Source organism: Dryas octopetala, chromosome 2 (assembly GCF_963921425.1).
Source record: "Dryas octopetala chromosome 2, drDryOcto1.1, whole genome shotgun sequence".
NCBI classification, from domain to species: Eukaryota; Viridiplantae; Streptophyta; class Magnoliopsida; order Rosales; family Rosaceae; genus Dryas; species Dryas octopetala.
Genome location: NC_141367.1, coordinates 18,723,261 through 18,736,965, shown reverse-complemented (window position 1 = coordinate 18,736,965; position 13,705 = coordinate 18,723,261). Strand labels below are relative to the sequence as shown.

The following is a 13,705-nucleotide window of genomic DNA, read 5'->3' as shown; positions in this document are numbered from 1 at the left end:
GACAGAGTGTAACTGCAGTGCAGTGATAAAAGCATTTAAAAATACTAAACGATTAAGCAACAAGTAATATTATTCTTAATATTTAAAAAATTTAAGAAATTATAAATTTGGTCTACTTATTTTATATCTAATTCAATTTTGATCCATTTATTTTATACTTAGTTCAATTTTGGTTCAAGATCTTTTTTAAGTTATGATTTTAAATCATTTTAGCTGTATTTTCTTCAATTTTAATTAAAGTATAACTTATATTTCATCATTTTGTAAACAGAGGAACCAATTTGGAGTATTAGAATCAAAGAGGATTGAAGTTTGGTAAAGTTTGAAAAATCTGAAAAATTTTTTAGGAAAAATTAATAGTTTCAGGTACCCTACTTTGGGGCCAATGATCTTGAATTTTAGAACTCTGATTTGAATGATCTTTATATGGTTGTAAATATGAGATGCATAGCTTTAAAACAAGTATATATTTGCTGAATTTGGTTGAAATTTGATAAGGTAAAAACGAGACAAATTTGTACATTTATTGAACAAGTGGAACAATTAGTGAACTAAAACAAAACTTAAAAAAAATCATGAACTAAAATTGAATTAGGTATAAAATAAGTGAACCAAATCTGTAATTTCCTCTTAAAAAATTTTATTTGAAAATTTATGAATAAATTCAAAATTTTGAAGCCCTTACAAATAAGAACAATACTTGGCTTCATCTTCTAAATGAGAAACTCCTCCAATTTCCTCTTATAAAAACATGTACCTTTTAGAATTTTTCATTGTATAAATTAAAATGTTTTACTTACCTAAAATAAAATACCAAAAAGTACATGTTTGTGTGAGAGAGATAAAGGAGCTCCTCCTTCAGAGAATGGAGCCAAATATTGTTTTATAAATAATGACCTCTTGTAAACTGGATAAAGTTGCATTAGAAATTTAGAATGTTCATTTTAGATGTTTAAAAAAAAAAAAAAAAAGACCTCTTATAAACTGGATAAAGTTGCATTAGAAATTTAGGATGTTCATTTTAGATGTTAAAAAAAAAAAGAAAAAAAGTGAAGAAGTTGCAAGTACAAGACAACAAAGCGTATGGGCGCGGCATACAAGTACATTGCAAGCAAAACATCACAACAAAAGTACATAACTCTATCTACCACAAGACCTAGCACCTATCTCCACATAGTTCAACTGCAAGAGTCGAAGTAGGTAAATTATAAATGAGGAGACTAATGAATAAGTGAATAACACCTCCTTTTGCACATTATTCATGGTTTGATTCCTTAGACTAAATATATGTTTATTCAATGAAAAAGCTTCTAACTTGAATAAAAAAATTAAATTAGTCATAAGAGAAAAATTATCCCTTTTAATCATCACAAAAATTATAGAATTGGTGAAAATAAGTTTACCTATAACTAATTGGTCTTCTTCCTATCTCTTTCATTTAAGTTATAAGACATTCTCAATCTTTATTCTTAAATACACATAAATCTAGTCATTTAATAGATTCAATCTAATCCTAAGCACCAAACAAAGCCACCTATTTATAAAAACCAATTTTACGTACACAAAATCTTATTAATAATTTCCATCTTATGGATGAAATGAAATCTTAAGTAAGTGATTTCACCTTTGATGAATATTGAAATATTTTCATAGTTACTTTGTTGGGCTTTGTACAGCCTAGTTTGTAAGTAGTTAGTTTTTGTTTTTAGGGACTTGGATTCAACCAAAAAAAAATTACAAATCAAGATTGTGATAAAAATTAGGGATTAATGTCATTTTACTCTCCAGATTTTTAATTTGAAAAATTAAGAATTCTGACTTTTTTAATTTGACCAATTAAGTTTATTCCGTTAATTTACACATTTTTCATCCAAAACTCCGTTTATGGAGAAATCATCAACCCAAATTTAGCGGGAAAAGAGGGGAAAAAAAAGGTAAGATCTAAATGGAAGGGACCATTTTGCCCTAAAAAAGGACCCCACGTGATTGATACATGGTGCATGGTGCTATGCAAACAAAAATTTGGAGGGAAAATGTGTTAATTGACGAAATAACCTCAATTGACAAAATTGAAAAAGACAGAGTCCTTAATTTTCCAAATTAGAAGTATGAGGAACAAATTGATACAAGTGTAATAATCTAGGAATCAAAATTACATTAATCCTTAAAAATTAGGGTAAACTACTTTTTTGGTCCTTGTGTTTTGGCTCGAAATCACATTTGGTCCCTATAGTTTCAATTTTCCTCATGGTACCAAAATTACAAAAAATATAAAACACAAGGACCAAATTAGGAAAATTGAAACCACGGGGAGTCAGGACCAAATGTGCTTTCGGTCAAAACACAGGAACAAAAAATATAATTTACTCTAAAAAATAGAAGAAAAAAATATGAATCATCATTTAATCCTAAGATTCAACTCGTCCATTTCGCAATGTTAATATAGAACTTAAAATTATCTTTTGTCATTAGAATACCAAATTTAATTCCAAATTATGTGCATTGGATCACATTTTTGTCATTAAAATACTACTATAGAAGAGAAATGATATATGCACTCCAAAATTATCTTCTCACGCTCATTGATACTCTTACATAAGAGAAATGCAAGCAGTCATTTTTTGAGTGCAAATAATAGCTCCCTTATTGAATAACACCTCTACTTTCTAGTGCATTAGAGTTGCCAAAGAGTCATGATGATTGAAAACATCGGTTATTAGATGAAAACATTTGTCGCCTAATTGTATGAAGTCGAATTTTAATGGTTATGTTCAAAATAATGACTTGGCAAATTGCTACTTTTGTTGTTCGAGACTTTGCATGAGTTCCTGCATATGTAATGCAAGCAATATGAATCTAGATTGTATATTTATTATCATTCTAAAAACAAAGATTGTATATTTATTATGGTTCTTGAATGTGAGGCATTTGCATGGATTTATTTTGGGTAATTACAATGGGGCAGGCATTAGAAGAACAAATTATTGTAAGGGCTTGTTTGAGAATACTTATACAAGAAGCGTTTTTACTTAATAACGCTTTCACTATAAGCGTTTTTGTTAAAAAAACATAAATTTTTTTGAAAAAAATTCAAGTGCTTCTTGTGAATGTACTTGAAAGCGCTTCCTTTCAAGTACTTTTATAAAAAGCGCTTTTAATTTTTTTGTCAAACACAAGTAAAAGCGTTTTTGATTATTTGAAAGCACTTTTAAGGCTTCTAAAAACACTACCAAACAAGCCCTAACTAATTTATGTGTTATAAAATGGATGAACGACAAGTTTATATTTAGGATCTTATCACACGTGGATTAGTTATACCATATAACATTATATTGGTTAATACATAATAATTTATCCATTAGGAAATATGTGGAAATTTTTTTTGATTTAAGGGAGGGAGATTTAAACTTAGAATTTCTTGTAATAAAGTTTAAAAAAAATACCACTAAACTAATCAATAGCTTTTTTAAGAGCAAATTACAACTTACACCTTTGAGGTTTGAAGAGTTTCATAACTTGCACCCTATCGTTTTAATTTTTTCAATTTAGTATCTAACATTTTGATTTACTTACAATTGACTACTGTCGTCTGTCTGATTATCTAATCAGATGTTAATTGATGACATGGTAGTTGTGGGTCTCATATTTTGTTGACTTGTAAGGTCAAACGACCTCCTAGACTGCCCCATAAGAAGTGCTTCAACTGTTTGATATGAATTTTTTGTTTTTGAACGACATCTCAAAATCTATATTAAACTTGATGTACTGAAAATGCATTTACAGAGAGGTCATTCGACCTTATAGGTTTGCAAAAATGTGAGATCCGCAACTGTCAAGTCATCATTTAACATATAATTAGACAATCAGAAATATGACAGTAGTTAATTGTAAATAAATTAAAACATTAAGTACTAAATTGAAAAAATTAAAATTATAAATCATAAGTTGTGAAAGACCCAAATCTCATAGGTATAACTTATAATTTGCTCTTTTTTTAATTAATCAACCATTGCCAAGAAGATTTGAAGTCCAGATCTTTTTCAAAGGATGTCACTAGACCAAGTAATGATTGACAAACTAATTGATAGGTGGTGGAGAATTGAACGCCAATTTAAACTTTACCGTTAATAGTCTCACTAGAAAAATGATCTTATCATGAGGTGCATAATTGTTAATTCTGAATATTCAACAATCAACATCTCATATTTGGGTTCTTAGAAATATTTGTCCCAAACAGATTTGCATATATAAGTCACCATTTCATTGGACAAACCTTGATTGATGCGAACTATTATACAGTTCATACTTCATAGTAATCAACTAATCAAGGTCACTGTTTTATTGGAGGAAAATTTTTGATCAAGCATCCATTACATACAATCAATTTTTAAATTTAGTGGTGCGAACATTTATCACATGCCGAATTGCCGACACTTTTTTTACCATTAAACTTTTTTAAGAGTAATTTATTTCTAATAGAATGTAGTTTCTCATCCCTAAATAGTGAATGGCATTCAATGTTCATATGGTAGATTGTCTCTTTAATGTTCAATTTTTTATTATTAAAAGATATCTTTGAAAATTATTATGTATAATTATGACATTATGAAGCATGTTGATATTTAGGGTTAATTACAAAATACCTCTCCCAACTTTATTGTCATTTTCAAGGTTTTAGTTTTTTTAATGTGATATATATAGTTTTCAATCTAAGTCAGTGTGCAAATTGAAAAATTAAAAAAATTAAAAAAATTGAAAATTAAAATTAAAAAATTGACTCCATTACCCCGACTCATACCCCTTCGCCCCCAGCCCCACCCTCCCCAGCCCCGTCACATCCCCCTCCCCACTAACATAAAATATTAATTTCCTGCAACAAAAAAGAAAAAGAAAAAGAAAAATATACTAATTTTCCATTGAAGCTCATATGAGAGCTTATCTAAACAAATCACAGCACCTGTTTCAAAAAAAAAAAAAAAATTCAAGCACAAATCTTTGCACCAAAACCTTTGAAAATGTTCTCAAAACAAGCCATTTTCATATCTTTCCTCATAATCCTTTGGTACTCATCAAACATTGATCATTGGTGTTCTCCTACTCAACAAGTTCTTACTTTCAAAGTATGGCTTCAAATTCTCAATCTTCCTCACAATGTGCAGCCGAGGGAGCCAGAGAGAAAGAGAACAAAAGAGAGAAAGAGAGATGAGGCAGAGGGGAGAGAAGGGTTGCTGCCGGGGGAGGAGGGAGTCGTCGACAGTGGTGGGGAGGGGGATGCGACGGGGCTGGGGAGGGTGAGGGGGACGACGGGTTAGCCAAAGAGAGAGATAGAGAGAGCTAGAGAGAGAAAGAGAGATGAGGGCTAGGGAGGGTGGGGGTAATTGAGTCTTGTTTTATTTTTTTTTTGTTTTTTTGTTTTTTCAATTTGCACATTGAATTAAATTGAAAACTATATGTACCACATTGAAAAAATTAAAATCTTATAAGGGAAATTGAAAATGATACTAAACCTGAGAGAGATATTTTGTAATTAGCTCTAAATTTTAATGTCTATTATTATCTAAATCTAAAACTCAAAATCTTAAATAATATAATGTGTTATAATTTAAGTATATTGGTAACATTATGTCAACATGTTACTTAGAGATAAATAGTTCTTAATTTTTGAGAAATTATTGTGTGTGACTGTAATATCACGTGGCATAATAACGTGATGTTATCAATTTATTTAAATTATAATACATTTATAATAATTAATTTATAAAATTCTAAATTCTAAATCTTAAAAAATACTTTTAAAATCGTTCACGTGTTATAATTTAAATTATGTCGGTATCCTTTTTCATCCATGCATATTTGAGATGAGATCTCCGTATGCCACGTGTCATAATTGGACACTAATTTTCTGCATCAGTCCAATTTCCGATATCTGAAAATCAGTATTACACCAGGACATGAACTTGATCATAAACTCAACACCCCCATTCTGATTCAGTGGTGGCCCACCCACCAATCAAGCTAGCTTAGTCACTACGAACCAAGACACTTACCAAACGTGCCGACCGTTCGCCACGTGTCGCCCATCCCCCTCACCCTTCTTCGTCGTTTCCGATCTCTCTCTCTCTCTCTTTCGTGGACGTCAAAGCAGCCAAAGAAAACAAAAAGACAAGAGCGATAAGCCACCCCCCCCTTACATGTCTTAAGCCGAAAGGGCGGGACAATCAGCCATTCGATTTCCGCCACGTGTCGCCAATCAGCGTCTCCCCCCAACGCTTTAACTCAAACACCACGAAGCGCGTTCGCTGGGAACAAGGCCTGGAACCTTCACGACGTCGACCGTCCGTCGTCACGTGCATCGAGCAATCGTAGCCGTCCCTGCTGGACCCCTTCACCCGCTGACACGTGGAGGGGAGGGACACGTGTCGATAAATTAACGGTTCGAGAAAGATTATTTAATCTTATCTAGACCAGCTTCCAAGCCAAGCTCTTCATTCCTTTAAATGCAGGAGCTTCACAAGCCACCCTTTTCCAACACAAAGACCAAAGTCAAAAACTAAAAATCTAAAGAAAAAGCTCACTGTCTGAATCTGAATCTGAAAAGGTCTTTCGCACGCAAACTTTCTTTCATTTTCTCACACTTTCTGGGCTTAGTTTCTGTTTGGTTGGATTCGAAGAAAATGGCGTTGAGAATGACGCACCAGATCGGAGCACTCGCCGGGACGCCAATTCCGTCAGCCGAGAAGAACACATCCAACGTCGATACCTCGTCGGCAACGTTAAGCGCATCGGCGGTGTGGAAGTGTCCAACAACGAGTTTGACCTGCAAAATCGGGAAAAAGGAGATGTTCGACGGGCTGTCGCCGCCGGTGAGCCCGTGCCGGAGCCCATGCATTAGCCCGTGCCGGTCGCCACTCGGGTCGACCCGGCCCGATCTATCCGTAGCCTGCCAGGCGTTCGCGACGGAGGTGGTGGAGGCTCCGGTTTTGGAGCACCGGGAGAGGGTTGCGAAGGATAAGGGGAAGGGGGTGCCGGTTTACGTGATGATGCCTTTGGATAGCGTGACGATGAATCACACGGTGAACAGGAAGAAGGCGATGAACGCGAGTCTTCAGGCTATGAAGAGCGCCGGAGTCGAGGGCGTGATGATGGACGTGTGGTGGGGATTGGTGGAAGGTGACGCGCCCGGCGCGTACAATTGGGGCGGGTACGCTGAGCTCCTGGAGATGGCCAAGAAGCACGGCCTTAAAGTTCAGGCTGTGATGTCGTTTCACAAGTGTGGCGGGAACGTCGGTGACTCTTGCACGTGAGTCTCTCTCTCTCTCAATTTCTCAATTTCATTTTTTTTTAAAATTGTTTACCTTCACGCGCGGGAGCGTCGTGCACGCGCCTTGGGGGTGAGATAAAAGGGAAGGTTCGACCGTTCGAGAGTGTATGGAAAAAGTAGGTTGGCTTTTTGCCTAATAGATTTTTTTCAGGAAGTTAGTTTACAAGCAAGGATTAAGATTCCATTTTGAATGTACGGTAGTACATGTTGGACTGGCTTAACATATTGGGAAAAATGAATATACTAGAAAGATCAGATGGTGGGTCTTTAAATTTGTCATTGATTTTGTAATTGGGGCTAGTAAAACTGTAAAATTTTCCTGATTAGGTTCTAATAATCATTGTCATATTTGATGAAATGCTTATTTTGGGTAAGAACAAAATCTGTGAAAAATTGTGAATTTTTCAATTTCACGAGCTAAAATTAGGGATTGGCAGTTTTGATTGTGGTAAATGTGCCATTACTAGTGGCATCTATAGCGTTTAGACTTTTTTTTTTTTGGCCATCTATAGCGTTTAGACTTGAACATTATATTTTGTATTGAATGGTCCATTTTTTCTTGAATACAGAATTCCTTTACCCAAGTGGGCTGTGGAAGAGATTGACAAAGACCCAGACCTTGCATACACTGATCAGTGGGGAAGGAGGAATTACGAGTATATATCACTTGGTGCTGATACCCTCCCAGTCCTTAAGGGCCGTACACCTGTCCAGTGTTATGCTGACTTCATGCGTGCCTTCAGGGACAACTTTAAGCACCTTCTTGGTGACACCATTGTGGTAATACTTCAGTCTTTTTACTCGTACGCTTTGAATTCATTTGGGTACTTAACAGTTTCTGGGTTGGTTATTTATGACTGGTATTTGCTGTTAATAGAGTTTTGTGGGTGATTGAAAAAACTTGATTGTTGCACAGCTATGCCTCTCGTTACTGCATTGAATACATATACCTGAACATCTATCTTCTTAGATATACTGATTTACACTGAAACCAACTTGTGCAAGAGCTTGTTGGTTGATACTTGATAGCAATTGCCTTAATTGAAGTATGCTTCCTATGTGTTTTTATTGGCTATGCGGAAACTCGAACTAGAAGTTGACTTTGTTGTGGATGAGGCTCTGGCTCTACAACCAGAGAGTTTTTGGTTTTGTTTCATCTAGTGGTCATGTACTTTTAAGTGCTTGAATAATTTGTTCCAGGGAAGATGCCACCGTACCTTGGTGGTAAACATGTTAACAGATGTTCTGGAAAATTAAAAAAAAAAACTCATATTTAGTCACTACAAAGCCACCTAAAAAGGAATGCTAAAAAACAATAAAGGAAGATTCAAGATTCTGGTGATTGATGAATGCCTTTTGTTTCAATAGACTATATATCATGTATCTGCAATGATGTTGAATCATTAGTTTTCTCTGACTAGAACATGCTGAGTACATATATGCCTTGTTAGTTAGCTATGTTAAGAGTTAAGGCCATGCCACATGTCATCAAGTTCAAGTCAGCTATGGCAGCCGTTCCAAATTACCAAAGCCATGTCATCTGAGATTAGTTTTAGAACAAACTGTTTGTTACCAAAATCAGTTTATATATTTCTGTTAGTATAGGTTGGTTAGATCAGTTGAAATTAGTCATAGCTTCTCTATTGTATATATAAGCACAACTGCTCACAGAGTGATTAATCGATCATACACAAAAAGGCTTATTCTACTTTTTCTCTCAAATTAACTTTTCTCTGTAATCTTCTGTGATTTTCTCATCACCATTAGAATACTAACAAGCTAAACCTTTCAATATCCACTCAGGAAATTCAAGTTGGAATGGGTCCAGCAGGCGAGCTCCGTTACCCTTCATATCCAGAGCAGAATGGGACATGGAGATTTCCTGGAATTGGTGCCTTCCAATGTTTTGACAAGGTATCTACTCTCTCCCTCTCTCGCTCTGCCAGTAGCTCTTAGTTCTCCAGGACTTGACTAATATATATTTATATATAACATGATGCAGTATATGCTCAGTGGCTTAAAGGCTGCTTCTGAAGCTGCGGGAAAGCCAGAATGGGGTAGCACAGGCCCCACTGATGCTGGTGAGTATAATAACTGGCCAGAAGACACCCCATTTTTCAGAAAAGAAGGTGGAGGCTGGAATAGCACATATGGTGAATTCTTCCTGGGCTGGTACTCTCAGATGCTCATTGCACATGGTGAGAGGATACTCAGCTCAGCCAAGGCTCTCTTTGAGAACACAGGCGTGAAGATCTCAGTCAAGATTGCAGGCATCCACTGGCATTATGGTACCCGATCCCACGCCCCCGAGCTCACAGCAGGGTACTACAACACACGATTCCGAGATGGTTACCTTCCTATTGCTCAGATGTTAGCTCGCCAAGGTGCTGTGTTCAATTTCACTTGCATTGAGATGAAAGACTACGAGCAGCCACAGGATGCCCAGTGTTTACCTGAGCAGCTCGTGAGGCAAGTGGCTCTAGCCACTCAGAAAGCACACGTCCCGCTTGCTGGCGAAAATGCACTGCCAAGATTTGACGACGGTGCACTCGAGCAGATCTTGCAAGCATCAGCCCTGAACGTGGACAGTGATTCCGGAAACAGAGAGATGTGCGCCTTCACGTACCTAAGGATGAGCCCCCACCTGTTCCAGGCGGACAACTGGAGGCGTTTCGTATCGTTTGTGAAGAAAATGAAGGAAGGCAAGGGTGCTAACAAGTGTTGGGAAGAGGTGGAGAGGGAAGCCGAGCATTTTGTGCATGTTACGCAACCTCTGGTGCAGGAGGCTGCTGTTGCTCTTATGCACTAAGAAAAGCAGGATTAGGCTTTAGCTAGCTTGCTTTCTTTCTACTACACAGTAAGAAAACTTAGTGATAATATACAACAAGGTCACACAAAGTGGCAATAGCAGTTGCTCCAAGTTCCCTGGGTCTGTAGCTCTCTTTTTTTTATCGTCTGTGGCTGTGGAAAATGAGTAGTGATAGTTGTGTGGCAAGTGTGCCATGCTAATGTCATAAATTAAGATGGGACTAAAATCCAGGTATTGTTGTTTCAACACTCAAAAACTGTATGTTTCTTTCCTCTTGTTAAGAGTAGGTATGATTGTGTACAATATGGTCATCAATGAAATAAAAAATATGATTTTTCTCCCTTTAATCTTTCTGTAACTATTGACTCTTGCGAAATGCATGCAAATATAGCTTTGATTCCATCGGAAACTGCCCACATAACAGTGTTATTAACCTTCCTTTGGCCAGCTTCTGCTCGCATTTGACTCTTATTTTAGAAATGGTTAAGAGTTAAGATACCAAAACAAAATCTCAAAGCAGGGAGAGCTTCATTTGTTTACATCTCCATCTACTCTAAAATTCTAAATCTCATCTTCTTCACATACCACATAACTAAATTTTGAAAACTTTTCTGGTGACTGTCAAAATTATTTATTTTTGGAAACCGTTTTGGTGATGCAAATTGTCAACTACTTGGATTTGTTTTCCTCTTATGGACTTTGTTATAGAGAGCTTCTTTAATGCGCCAGCATCACTAGATGTCAATGAGCGTTCAAACACTCATTCACGTTCTTTTGTTATATTAACGTTGAATTCACTTGAATTTCAATAGATTTGAAAAATCATAATCGGATACCATAAATTTTAAAGACTTATTAAAACTCTACCTTATACACATGCATTTCAAAGTAAGCATAAATTCTTTTAAACTCGTACGAAATGTATATTGAGTACACCCTTAAGTGAAGCTAGGAATAGCTATGAGATTGTTTTCATCCTCCTGAAATATGGGAACTGTTAAAGGCTGAAAACCTTTGGCTCACGTGGTTAGTCTAGGGTTAGCTTTCTAAAGCATCTTGCACATGATTCCCAAAAGTAGAAGCAAAGAAACAGATCATTCATCCATCTCTTGCTTCTACTTGCAGTACTCTTGTTGCCCTTACGTCCTCTACAAAACATAAACCCTAATTTTGTGCCAAATCATGTGACAAATCACATGTATTGAGAAATGAGTGGTAGCTTACTAGCTTAAACAAAAACACAAAAGAACCAAAGATCACATGCATTGATGCCATCAAGTGGATTCCTCCACAAAGCTCCTTAATTCAAGATATATCTTTCGAAAGTATGGTGATTTGTGCGATGTGCACAAGCACTAGTACAAGTCGTTAAGTCACCTGTAGGCACAGAGAGTGATCTGTATAGCCCGAATCACAACTTAAAAAAACATAAAAAGAATTTGTACAAATTACAAGGAAAATTAAAACAAAATAATCATGGTTACAGATATCTTTGAAAATTAAAGCTCAGGTCACATTGAATGATTGAAAGGAAGGTTATAATTCCTCTTAGATATTTTACATGGTTGACTTAAATTGTCATCTATTCTTTAAAACTGTCCCAATTTATGGAATAGAAACAAACAAAAAAAATTCTCAATTTATCTCAATTTATGTCTCGTAGCATACTTTTTCTTTTTTCTAATTCAGAAAAGAGTGAAATCCTAATCAAAGACACTTTGGGGAGTTTGTGTTGCCTTGCCTCCTTTCTTGCTATAAGAAAGGGTTCACCAAATCTTTGGTGTTGCATTTAGGCCCTTCATGCTCTTGAGAGGACCATGTCAATTGCCCATTTCAACAGCAGAAATGCACGCTGCTGCATTGAGAGACTTGTTCTACTCATGACATGTGTGCATGTATTAGCCAAACTCTCAAATATCCACATATTACTCCTCTATCTATGACAATCGATCAGACCCATAACTATTATATATAGACCTTTACAATCCCATTTTTATATCAGCCGAGAAACGTTTACATCATTAAGAAAATCAATTCACACACTACTCTCAAATCTTACTTTCATAATTTTCTGAGAAAACATGTCTAGCATGCAACAATCCCGTAACCATGCTCAGGTATAAAATACATTCTTTTATCAAATAGTTTGACAATATAATAATATTATGTTGATAAATTGTAAATTAATGTGTAGTTTCGTATTCACAATCATGTGAGAAAAAAATTACTCTACATATAGTCAATTTAAGCAACAAAATATAATTTGTATATTATGACCATTTTTATTTTTTGTGAATAATTTTGTATGAACATTTTACTACTCATATGCATTTGTGAAACAAATTAGTTCCATTAATTTGTGTGTTGGTGCAGGGCAAGGCAGAAGAGTGGATGCAATCCACAAAGGAGACAGCAAATCAAGCTAGAGACAAGACAGCTGATGCAGCTCAATCAGCGAGCGAGTCTGCCCAGCATGGAAAGGACCAAAGTGCTGGATTTCTTCAGCAGGTAATTAATTAATTTCTTAATTGTTAACCCCCATTTTATTTAATTACATGAGTGATATAGTGCTAATTGCTAAAGGTATACATGCATTTAGCTCACCACATTATATTCTAGCAGGAAATGCCTGCTAATTATGCCGTCTAAAAATGTAATTCCTCAAACATTATTTTAAAATTTTTTAGGCATCAAAGTAGTTTTTTGTGAGCGTCCTGCCGTCCTCGCAATTTATTTGCTTATGATTCACAAAATTTCTTTATGAGTGGAAATTTGTTGGGTATATCTATTTTTCTTCTTCTTTTTTAACTAAATAAGGATGGATCATCATGCTTGTATAACAAAATGGGTAGAGGCAGTGGTTAATCCATGAATCAATCGTTATGAGTTCAAGATTAAGAAGCTCACGAATATTTATTCTCGGTCTGGGCGCCGCGAGTGAGCAAGGGGCGTCGCCTTCAGGGTTCAGGCTTTGTTTCTGTCTTTTGGGTTTCTCTTCTACTCTATTTTTTTTTTTATAAAAAAATTAACTTGTCAAAACGACGTCGTTTTGACAAGTTAAGAATTCAAAAAATAAAAAAACTCATATGTAGATCACGTGAGTCACCTTTTCTTTCTTTGGTCTTCTTTTCTCTTTCAAACATAAACACAAACATTTTACCTGTAACCTTGCCCCTGCAACTACCACCAAAACCCAAGCTTCATAGGGTCAAAATTTTTCCTCAAACCCAGCATTTATGGGTTCATGGGATCAATTGACCCCACCCTGGATCCGTCCCTGCTACGTTAGAGGTTTAGTCAATAAATTAATGATTGTAGACTTTTAATATGCTTTCACAAGTGCATGCCAAATTATTTGACACATTTGTTTCTCTTAATTCATGTGTTATTCTAATTGTTACAGACTGGAGAGCAAGTGATGAACATGGCACAAGGTGCTGTGGACGGTGTGAAGAACACACTTGGAATGAATGAAAAGAAATGAAGGAACAAATTAACCATTATCTTCCTACTCTGATATGTGAAGTAGTACTATTAGTAGCAGCTACTTAATTTGATGGGTTTAGGCTTGTTTT

General features: G+C 35.7%; 2 protein-coding genes across 2 annotated transcripts; both read left to right on the top strand.

Annotated features, from left to right (window-relative positions):
* Window positions 1-6,489: 6,489 nt before the first annotated feature.
* Window positions 6,490-10,477, top strand: BAM1 (beta-amylase 1). Its single transcript, XM_086231885.1, has 4 exons — window positions 6,490-7,300; window positions 7,891-8,101; window positions 9,125-9,235; window positions 9,324-10,477. The coding sequence occupies exons 1-4, from the start codon at window positions 6,675-6,677 to the stop codon at window positions 10,128-10,130; spliced, it is 1,755 nt and encodes a 584-aa protein (XP_086088011.1). The 5' UTR covers window positions 6,490-6,674; the 3' UTR covers window positions 10,131-10,477.
* Window positions 10,478-12,211: 1,734 nt separating this feature from the next.
* UNE15 (Late embryogenesis abundant protein (LEA) family protein) lies at window positions 12,212-13,614 on the top strand. The gene is made up of 3 exons (XM_086234303.1): window positions 12,212-12,247; window positions 12,504-12,638; window positions 13,534-13,614. Exons 1-3 carry the CDS (start codon window positions 12,212-12,214, stop codon window positions 13,612-13,614), a joined length of 252 nt encoding a protein of 83 aa, XP_086090429.1.
* The last annotated feature ends 91 nt before the right edge of the window (window positions 13,615-13,705 follow it).